Here is an 11,557-nt window from a genome sequence, read left to right as displayed (position 1 = left end):
GATGAAATGACCAATAGAATTGCTTGACTTGGTATGCAAGTACTCAATAACTATAATTACTTAGTTATGGTGTACAAATTGGCTACTTTGGCTACTAACACCTCTGTCATTAATAACTATTTGACTAAATTCAGTTTAAAGATTTTAAGAAAATCCAGTGAAATTAAAAAACAGCAACACAAAAAAGAGCACATTAAAGTAGTAACATCAGAAACAAGCTATTTCAAATGAAAGTCATGTATACAAACATGCTTATAAGAAAACATTATCTGCTTTTAAAGTTGGAGCTTCATTGAACAGTCAATTTGTAATGTTCTAAGGCTTCTTTTTTTCTATCATAAAAGCTCTTTATACATGCATGTTATACACAGAATTTACAGTAAACCAATTTGTGCTGCAGCTTTTTACACCAACAAATAAAAACTAATATGGTATGTTGAGTCCTGGTGAAAGTAGTCAGCAATCACAGTTCATTAAAAGTCAAACAGGTTCAGTATCTAGAGAAAATAAGTCTTTAAATTTGTAATAATTACAGAGCGGCCTTCTGGTAATTCGAGAATCAGCAAAAGACATGAGACAATGCATGTTGATTTGACTTTTCCAGTATCTGGACAAACTACAAACTGAGTAAATCTGGTTACCAATATATCAATATGAAAAGAATTTTGATATTACTAAAAATGCTACACTATTATTAAGATGCTAGACATTTTAATATTGGGTTTATAGTGGGTATAGAGATTGGCTTATTAAATCATCCATAATTCAGTCCAGTGTGCAGATGCCAATGGGATATTCAGCAAAGATTTCTATGTGAGTTATAAAAACAACTGAAGGCCCAGAACAACACATGTGAATGGTATACAAATGTTTTTATTAGTCTGTTTTGGAAACTCTAGCTGCTCATAGTATACACACGTACAAATTTTTCACTAAAGGTTTCGTGTTTTGCCTCTGTGTTGTGGAGGTGATCCTGGGTTCACAAGGTTATTCCAACAGAGGATAAAATCTGGCTAAGTCCTACCAAGCTAAAAGTTAAATTATAGGCTAAGCAACTGACTACATCTGTTGTCTGAGAATAAGACTAGCTGATTGCAGAGATGTTGGCCATTAGGTGATCCCCCCCCCCCCCAGCAACCCATGAAGATCATCTACTTTTGAAAGGGATGTCTAGTCCGGGGATGGGGAACCTGCAGCTTCAAGGTCACATGTGGCCCTCTAAGTCCTCAAGGGCAGCCCTTTGACTTAATCCAAAACTTCACTGAACAAATCCACAGTTTCGATTCAAAGGGCCGCACTTGAGGACCTAGAGGGCCACTTGTCACCTTGAGACTGCAGGTTCCCCACCCTAATCCAATGAAATTATAGATAGAAATTATAGAAATATTTAAAGTTTTGTGTGTAGTAAATATTCTTTTGTTCTAAGATTTTTATGTCTTTTGCTATTTAAATATTATAAAACCACAGAATTTTCTCAAAACAATTCAGTTACACTGTCAATACCTATTGGGCTTCTAGATTTGAGTTTTTTTAACCTCTGGCTTATTTTGCCTCTTATCATCTTGTATATCACTAAGGCAGATCACTGGCACAGTGGATCAAGTGCCAAGATTGAGTCAGGAAGAAATGAGTTCAAATACAGTCTCAGGACACTTACTAGCTGTGTGACCATGGGCAAGTCACTTAAACCTCAACTCTGCCTTCCTCAACTGTAAAAGGGAGATAATAATAGCACCTATCTTCCAGTATTGTTGTGAGGATTGAGTATTTGTCAAATGCTTAGTACAGTGCCTGTTACATAGTAGGAGCTATACAAATATTAGCAGTTATTATTGTTATTATTATTATATTTCTGTTTCCAATATGGAACATGGTAGTGGAAAGTCTGCTAGATCTGAAATCAGAGGAACTGGGTTTGAATTTTGGTTCCTGCTACTTACTAGCCCTGTGCCTTGGGCCTCAGTTTCTTCATTTATATAATGAGGGTGTTGGTTTAGATTGCCTTTAAGGTCCCTTCTATCTCCAAATTCATGATCCTATGAACCACAGGTTTATTTCAGGAAAAAAGTGGCAGTCTTATTGTTAATTCCAGTAGAACTTAATCATTCTGTTTTCCCCCAGTTACTTACTCTTATATAGGCAGTCTGTTTTATTATTATTCTTTAAATTCTGTTTTAATATAAAAATGGAAACAACTACATGTGGAATTAAAACCCATAGAAAAGTATCTGTATTGACATATTTTTATTGACTCGTGTCATGTTTTTTGAAGCTCCTAAGAGAAGGTTGGTTGTACTGTGAAATGTAATGCATTTTGTTATCAATTTTTTGGACTGCTGTCTGTCTTTTGAACTAAAATGAAACTTGATCATTTAATTAAAAACATTTTTGCCACAAAGCAGAAAGACAGTCTGCTCAGTACATGTGTTCATTTTTGGCACAAATATATACCTGTTCTCTGTTTTAAATTTTCCTTTAATCATCTCCGAAATTTCTTAATGTCACTCTTCCAATGACACATTTGAGGAGAAAGCAAGGAGGTAGTTTACATAAATTAATTTTCCAAACTGAGACAAAGTTTTGGTACTTTTTTTGTCTTCTGCATCTGTTTGGAGATAACACTAGAAATTCTAAGCAGAAAAAAATTACAAATCAAGTATGCAAAACCTTTTATTTATAATAGATCAACATATTTGACATGAAAGGTAGCCACTTCCAATTTCGCAGGAATGCCTAGAACCCAACAGTTCCCAGGTAGACTAATTATTCAACAATTATTTCACTGGATATGAGAAATGGTTTCATAAAGAATTTGCCTATGGTGAATTCTTCACATGGTCGAGTAGGATGCGCAACAAGTCATCTTTCACGTGAAATGAGTGTTTTCCAACTGTTCCAAATGTGTCAAAACATTTTATATCACACAAGAATCAGCTATGTGCACTATGTTCAATCTGGAATTTCTATTAGTTATTAAAATACCACGCATCTTTCAAAAAATCCTTTCAACCCCTCTCCCCAAGCCAATCAAACTCTACCTTCCACTCACAGTGTCATCTATCCTCAACCTCAAGTTACAAAAGCACAGACTGTAAATTTCCAGTGGAATTGCACACTGACTTAAGATTATATGCAAAGGGTATTTAAAAAAAATACAGACTGAATTCAAAGGGCAATGAAGGAAATGTCCAATAACAGCAGTAATTTAGCCAAGTTGATTTTTTACAGAAAAGAAAACCTTCCCCCAAAGTCCAAACTTTTCAGTATTTTTTTTTCCAAAGGAGGCAGGGGAGGTGTACTATATGGAATTAAAAGATATTCTCCAAAAATATTGTTTAAGAGGATAATATCTTGAAGAAAACATTTCACATGAGCATTAGATTCTTAGTCCAAACAACATTTTTTGAAATATTCTGATTTGGGATATAGTAGACAATTTTGATTTCATCTCAACCTCAAATGAATCTATTTTCATGCATTTATATTTATTACACATCAGCTGTAAATTCACCTTGGCTACTGGGCAATGTAAAAGTATACCAATTAATTCCTCCATTCCTCTATGCTTATCTCCTCAGAAAGCTGATTTTGTGTAGTGTTGGAAGAGTTTGGTATAGCACTTAAAGAGTATACATAAAAAGCTCTGAAATGCTGAAAGTTTCTTCATTATCTATGTACTGTAGGATTTGGAACTCCAGTTCACCACAGCATTCTAAGGAAATGCTGAATGAATGGCGTGCAGGACACTTCCTACAGTAGACACAAACTTAACTCCAAAAGGCACAGAGTAATGCTGGTGGCTCTTTCTAGTCAGTTTAGAAACAATAAAAAGTCTGCATTATTCTTTCATAATTTAAATACATAAGTAATTTCCACTTTTATTACTTCATAACAATGACTTCAAATTTACATTATTTTAAGTACCATTGTAATAGCTCAGTGTATAATACAGATATTTGCCGATATCCCTTCAGAAAATAAAAAAAATACTTTTCACTATATAAAAAAATTATGCTAAAAGACAAGAACACAGAACAGCGACTTGATACAGTCAATTTGCTATCAACCACAGTTATAACCCCAAAATTAACAGATACACAGCAATAATCAAAAGCAGTGCAAATATCTTTGGAGGTTAGAATAAAATCATACTGCAAGAACATAAACAAGAAATAAAAAGGCAAGTACTTCAAGTACAAGGAACCAGTCTGCTTGAGGTCCATCTTAGTGTTTGTTTACTGGGAATTTCCTTTCTTCTTTTATTTCTTCCTCTGAAACACGTTGGCCAACATGGCACCAGATGTTGTCAACTGTCCCATTTTGTTCAAAAACTTGGTCTTTGTGTCTTCACTTACTAAACTTGCAGCAATTGACATGGAACTAGGACAGAAGTTGTAACATTTCATATGAAACAACTGAACAAACAATACACTTTGACATTTTCAAACAACATATCTTAAGAAAGTAAGAAAGTTTATCCTGAAATCAGCACTACTTTATAATGATCTAATTCCCATCAGGATTTACTAGCTTATACTACTGCTGATGTTTATTATACCTACTTGGTTTGTTAGCTAACTTTTTATACATATGCTTTCTAACTCCCTCAGCCCCCAGTAAACCTCCTGAGGGCAGGGATGCTCTCTTAAAATTCTTTGAATAACTACCACAGGGCCTTGTAAATAATGTGTTCAATAAATACTGGAATGACTAATGATAGGCTGCATTTTTCTCAAACGTATTTTTGTAGTAAAGTTATAAAAACAGAGAAGTTCAGAAACAATTACTTTTAAAGGCTAATATATGACTGCTACGTTTTAGGCATCTCTGTCTATACTCTATTTATAGAGCACTTTTTTGTATTATAATAGTAAAAGTACTACTACTACTACTACTACTACTACCACTACAGCAACACTATCTTGGAAAGGATGATAAAAGTAGAGTTAAAAATCCAGGCCTATTTTATGTCTACAGAGCAAAACATTACTTACTTGATGGATAGACTGTTTTAGAGGCCAATATTTAGCTTTATAGATAAACATTTTACAACTGCATTTTTGAAAAACTAAGAAAAGCAATTCAGACCTATGTTTTCTACTGAAAACAATCTGACAATAGGAACCAAATATTTCTACAATCACAAGATTACATATTGAATAACTGAGTAACATATGCCAACTGTATATATCTATGTACTTCAGATTCTGGCCATAAAATCAACCTCAGGTGCTTGCCATTAGAGATTTTGGAACATAAGGAATGCTTTTTGGAGAGATCTTTTTTCTCAAATAAACTAGCTCAGCATAATTCTCTGAAACAACAAGCACACAGTGACAGTTAATCTACAGTCAGCTTGTATCACAGAAAGCAAATCAGTCAGTTGGTCAACAAACTGACTGAGTCATGGCAACTCACAAAATAAAGGGTCATCTGCCATCATAGTCCCTCAAAGGAAAATTTCTAAGACAAGTCAATAGCAGTACAGGTGAGTAATCATTTGCCCCTACTATCTTGACACAAAAACATTTTTATATCTTAAGACTTTTTCCATTCTTTCTTCTTAACAATGGTTAAAAAAAATTACCCTACTAAATGGCTCTTTCTAATGAATAGTTTCTTTTTACTCTGTGATGCACATAATTCAAAAAATCTTAAATATTAATATTTTGTTAAAATTTTTAAGACAAACTATCATTAAGCACACAAGGCAGCTCTTCTCATACAATAAAGGCAATATAATGCCTTCTTTCAAACCAGAGGTAAGGATTTTTGCCAAAATAACAATTTTACACTGAAGTATGCTTTTGAAAAGCCAGCTTTATATATACCAAGTCTTCAAGATAAATAGCTGAGTTACACACGAAATTTTAAAATTCATTTCTAGAACTGTGCCCATTTAATTAGGTGTTTATTTAGTGAAGTTGGCAACTTCTTCCTTTCTATAATTCTCAGACATTAACTTGTGAACACTTAAATCAACATATTAAATAATTCCCAACTCTTCCCCCCAAAAGGAAGAATTTTCTAATGCTGTTTGTAAAAAACAGAACTATAAAAAAAGGGAAGGTTACATAAAGGAAGCAATCTTGGGAAGTTACAAAAGCATTTCTCTTTTTCCAATATTGCATTTAAAAAACATTCTAAATGAAATTTACGAAGGATATGAATGTGAAGCTTTTTTTGGTATGCAGAATGAACAGGAAGGATGTCTTTTGCATCTTTCCCCTCAACTACTGCAAACTAATCATATTTCATGGAGTTTTCTTCCCTTGAATTTATTCCAAAGTGCTTTACAATTTTAACTGATAAACCAAAGAAGGCAAATAATCTTTGCAAACCTTAATGCTTTGAAAAAAAAATCGAACCTAAAGTTATTAGTGAGATAATAAAAGCATTCTCGGATATCAACAATTTGATGATTTTTGGACTAGAAATCTCTTAAAATTTTTTGCTGAATGAAAAAAAAAACTCATGAAATCTAATGATTTAACCATCTATGAACAAAAATCCTAACTATAGAAAAGAGATTTTACTTTGTAGAAGGTTTTAATTAGAGTTCTTACATCAATAATAGTTCAGTTAGAAAAATAATATATATTCCACATTTAGTTTGTTTTATAACGAACTGATTTTAATAGTTTAATAGTCATTGTCCAAAGTTTTCTAATATGTGTTGTTGTTTATCTGTTTCAGTCATATGCGACTCTTCTGACCCCATCTGGGGTTTTCTTGGCAAAGAAACTGGAGTACTTTCCCATTTCCTTCTCCAGCTCATTTTACAGATGTGTTAACTGAGGCAAACAGGGTTAAAATGACTTGCCCAGGGTAACACAACTATGAAGTGTCTGAGGCCAGATTTGAACTTCCAGGCCAGGCACTCTATTCCCCATGCAAATATAAATCAGATTATAAATATGCTGTACCTTTGTAGCTCTTCTTTACTTAACTCTTTCATACTTAAGTTGGTAATTTTACTTCTCAGGGAATCTTAGTGCTAATGGTAGGTTAGAAACATAAATGAAACACTTAATAGCATCAAGTCACAATCCTTTCTGCGTTATAGTGGCCTCATACAAATTACTCATAAAATTATACATTTTTTGAGACTAAACTCTTGTTTTCTAGCTATCTGACTACAAAACAATACAGAATTCAAGATACTGCTAATGTCTTTACACTAAATTTTGATGCAGAAAATGAATTAATTCACAGAGCTGGACAGTAATCTTAGCTTTACTTACCCAGGAGGCTCTTGGACGGTCTTGTTCTCTACCTTCTGCTCACATTCCTTTATCATGGAACTTAAAATAACCTGGTGAAGAAGAAAAATCCATTGTTAATGGAATATCATGTCCAAGTCAATACACTTCCCCCCCACTTCTTGTCCAGGCCTGTGACTTCAGCAGTGTAGGAAACTGCCTATACCGAGGCAGATGTGCAATTCAAAGTCTCAGATGATGGTTTGGTGCATGGAGAAGTCGCCCAGAGTCACGGGCAGGAACTGAATCTGGGTCTGGAGGATGGCTATGTCAGCTGTGGCAGGAGGGCCAGGGTGAGGAAGGCAATGCTTGGAGAATCTGCCCTGCCCCAGCTCCTGGGAGTTCTTTTTAAAGCTGTGTGACCTCTGCAGGTCTCTGGCCCTTTTTAATTGCTGGAGGAAAATAACACAAGTATAACCTTCCCTAACCTTTTTGAGGAAGGTCAGTTAGGGTGTGGCTGCTACTACAGCTTTGGGACTGAACACTTAAGCACTTCAAAAGAGCTGCAGATGACCTTGATGAGGGGGTTATCAGTTAGCAGGGGTTCAAGTTTAAGGGCCCATAATGGCCTGTAATGGACATGGCTCTGGAACTCTCTTAAATAGAAAATTAAGTAAGTAGAGAAAACTGAAACCCTAGAAGCTATTTGGCAGATATCCTAATTAAATTCAAGGCATCTCTAGAGAGCTGTAAGTAGAAGTGACAATGACTAATTGAAATAAAACTTTTCTATTGAAGTATGAAGGAAAGTATAAAGTGTGGTAAGCTAGATGAAAGTTTTAACATAAGAGACTCACATACATATCCAGGATTCCATGCTGAAAAAAAAGTCTGTCCTATTTTTTTTTTAAATAAAAAAGGAATCACAGATTTCACAAAAACTAAATGTTACAGAAGCAAAATTCTTGGTAACTGGAAAACAAATTTATTTTTATTTCTGGTGACCAGCAAGATGATGGAATAGCTTTCTTCCAACCCCTTCAACTCTTCATCTTCCAAAAAAAGGAATTATGCACCAGATGTAATTAGACCTAAATCCTCACAAAAAGAAGACAAAATAGTCTCAGTAAGGTAGTCATCTTATAGATGAACACTAGTGGACTTTAAACTTACAGCATATACTGAACAATGCTGTCTGCCTACCACTGCCATCAGACAGGGGTGCAGTGGGCTAAAGTTTTGCAAGATATCAGACTTGTATGACCTGGCCCTCAGGTAGGGACACACCCTCAGTGACTCTGCTCACACACCTACAAGAAGCAGTCTTCCTCTGTTTGGTCATACGAAGGAGAGGGGGCAAGAGGAATGAGGTGGGCTGAGAACAGTACTGCTTATACATGGGCTATAGGTAAAGGAGACTAAAAACTGAGCTGGGCTTCTCTGGGAGGTTACTCAAGGCAGGAAACCAAGGATGGGGCACTCTATATGTCCCAAAGCGTGGGGGCTGAGGTGACCCTGATGCTGAGGCTTGGTTGGTCTACTCCATAACATGAATAAAGAGGGAGGAGCCAGAGAATTAGTGACCTGGATACAAGAAAAAAGGCTGAAACAACAAAGATAAAAGAAAAAAAAATCAAAACCATAATACACAAATATACAAACCAATGGAGAAGATCCCAAAAATCAGAAGGAAAAATTATCAAAACCACAAAAAAGAAACTAAAGCATGAATAGAAAATATTATAGTGTGAAGGAAAGTGAACCATTAGTACCTTAAAGAGAGAATGCTAAAGATCCCTGAGATCATGGAACAATATAGTAAGTTAGATGACTACCCATCCATCCATTTAATTATAACTCACCTGCCTCCCCCCCCATTCTGATTCCCCAGTTGACAATGATCTGCCTCTTTTAATTTCAAATAGCACTGTTTCACCACCCTCCAATGTACTTAGTGTGTAATACTGTGTATTACAGTAATCTGACTTTGGGTCATAATTCTAATCTTCCACATTGCAAAAAAACAGTAACTCTACAAACTCTGAGCTGTATCATAGTTAATATTTATATTTTCTTTAACATTTACTACGCGGTTCTGAACAAAGCAAGTGTTTAACAAATGTGTGTTAAATCAATAAAATCAATATATATTATGTGTTATGCTTACTTTTATTGAATTTCTTAACGTAATTTGCTGACATATTGTTCTTCCATTAGTTAACAATTATAAAAACAGTGCCTCTGTCTCTCCTGTTAAACACTACCTAAGTCAATTTGGAAAATATGTTTACTGGTGGATCTAGGTTCAAATCTTGGCTTATTACCTGTGTAACCTTGGGGCAAATCCATTTAACTGCACTGGGCCAGTGGCCTTGCCTGTAAAATGATGGGATTACAGAGAAAGCAACTAGATTAAATGATGAATTTGTTTTTAGACATATTGAGTTTGAAAGGTTAGATATTTCTATCCAAGTGAAAATGTGTAGCAAGAGGAGGAAAGTTGGACTGTAGCCCAGGAGACATTAGCAGTGGAAACTATAGATTCATATGGAGGACATATTCTTAAACCTTTTTTTTTTTGTATCACAGAACCCTCTTACAGTCTTGTGAAGTCTATAGATAGCTTTTCAGAATAATTTTTCAGTGTATAAAAAAAAGTTCACAGATCTCAAGAACCTCTGATGGAGACAGAGAACATGGCACAAGAACCTTGAGAAACATCCCTATCATGAGGTAGGAAGAAAAGGTCAAAGAAGAAACTCAAAGCAGCACATTATGACAAAATCCAAGGAAGGAGATGGTTTTTAAGAATAAAGGGGGTGGCAACAGGATGAAATGTTACAAGCAGAATAAAGAATGAAGACTGGGAAAAAGCCTTTGGATTTTATAAATATATTGTTGGTGCTCTTTTAGAAAGTACTTTAGGTGAAGTGGTAGGGAAAAAGTTTCAAAGGATTAAGGGCCAAATGATGGTAAAGAGAAACAGTGCCTGGCACATCTTATGCACTAATAAACATTTGCTGAATTAAACTAAAATAGAAGAGCAGAAAATAGAGAGTATTATTCCTCACAGAACTTATTAAAGTGCCTCGGATATAGTTAGGTACTAAATGCACATATTTTTAATTGAAAGGAAGACAAGAAAGAGGCGGTCAGGAAGTAGTCATGTTCTAGAAGGCTGTTTTAGGACTCTGGAAAGATACAATGAAATTTTAAGATAGAATGGAAGGAAGCTGAGGTAACAGGGGTCTAATGGCCTGAAAATTTTTAGTCAATCAGGAGATAATTTATCAAAAGTAACTAATGTTATGGAGCAGCTACTGTGGGGAATGTAACAGAAATCAACAAAAACAGAATAAAACTTAATTGCTAGGGAGCAGCTAGGTGGTGCACCAGCCACCTAGAGCACCAGCACTGAACTCAGGAGAACCTGAATTCAAATCCGGCCTCAGACACATACCACTCACTAGCTGTGCAACTGTGGGCAAGTCACTTAACCCCAACTGCCTCACCAAAACAAACAAACAAATCCTCCCCCCCAAAACAAAATAAAAACAAAACAAAAAAACCAACCCAAAACACCACCTTAACTGCTAAATAGCAGTGAAGAGAGTTTTGGATAGACAGTATAATTTTCAGAGCACCTTATGAGAGCAATGTTTGACAAGCCAGCAGTGGGAATAGATACAGCAGAAACAGTGTTACCCAATCAATCAATTAACATTTATCATGAGTTTTCTATCTGTGCTAAGAGCTTCGGATACAAACAAAAACCAAAAACAGCCCTTGCTAAGGATCTTACATTCTGATGGGGGGGGGGACAAAATAAAGAAAGAAAATATAAAGAAAGCAGTACATATTAAAAAATTCTCATCAGTTATGTTGTAATAGGGACTATTTTTGATATGGGCTGAAGTAGATAATCATTGGGGTTTCTTCTCACTCTAAAAAATCTGTCATTATGTGAAAATGAGAATTGATTGGTTTTATCTTCTTTCAGCATCCTATCCACCTGGTTCTAAGCCACCTTTAGTCTTTCTAAAAAATACCTTCTGGTTTTCCTTTCCAGCTTCAGATCAACTTTAACTTCAGCCCTGATGTCACTATTTTTATGTTTTGTTTTGTCTTTCGTGTGCGTATGTGTGTGTGTTTTTTTGCTAGGCACTGAGGTTAAGTGACTTGCTCAGGGTCCCACAGCTAGTAAGTGTTAAGTGTCTGAGGTAGGATTTGAACTCAGGTCATCTTGACTCTAAAGCCGGTGCTCTATCTACTGCACCACCTGGTTGTCCCTCTATGTTTTTTATGTCACTATTTTTTACATTTCCTATGTTGCCTATATGATCTTTATGTTTCTA

The 11,557-nt window shown here is 35.3% G+C and overlaps 1 protein-coding gene across 6 annotated transcripts in view; it reads right to left on the bottom strand.

Annotated features, from left to right (window-relative positions):
• Positions 1–2,657: 2,657 nt before the first annotated feature.
• The window catches only part of RELCH (RAB11 binding and LisH domain, coiled-coil and HEAT repeat containing), a 138,515-nt gene continuing 129,615 nt past the window's right edge, over positions 2,658–11,557 (bottom strand). For all 6 annotated transcript variants that reach the window (XM_020995711.2, XM_020995710.2, XM_020995712.2 and 3 more), the window contains 2 exons: positions 7,245–7,315; positions 2,658–4,380 (listed from right to left, as the gene is read on the bottom strand). In XM_020995711.2, coding sequence (XP_020851370.1) covers positions 4,260–4,380; positions 7,245–7,315 — 192 coding nt within the window. In that variant the 3' untranslated portion in view covers positions 2,658–4,259. The remainder of the gene's footprint in view (positions 4,381–7,244; positions 7,316–11,557) is intronic.

Source organism: Phascolarctos cinereus, unplaced genomic scaffold, assembly GCF_003287225.1.
Source record: "Phascolarctos cinereus isolate Bilbo 61053 unplaced genomic scaffold, phaCin_HiC Scaffold_4;HRSCAF=312, whole genome shotgun sequence".
Classification (NCBI taxonomy): Eukaryota; Metazoa; Chordata; class Mammalia; order Diprotodontia; family Phascolarctidae; genus Phascolarctos; species Phascolarctos cinereus.
The sequence above is the reverse complement of the archived record's forward strand: the minus strand, read 5'-3'. Positions and strand labels throughout refer to the sequence as shown.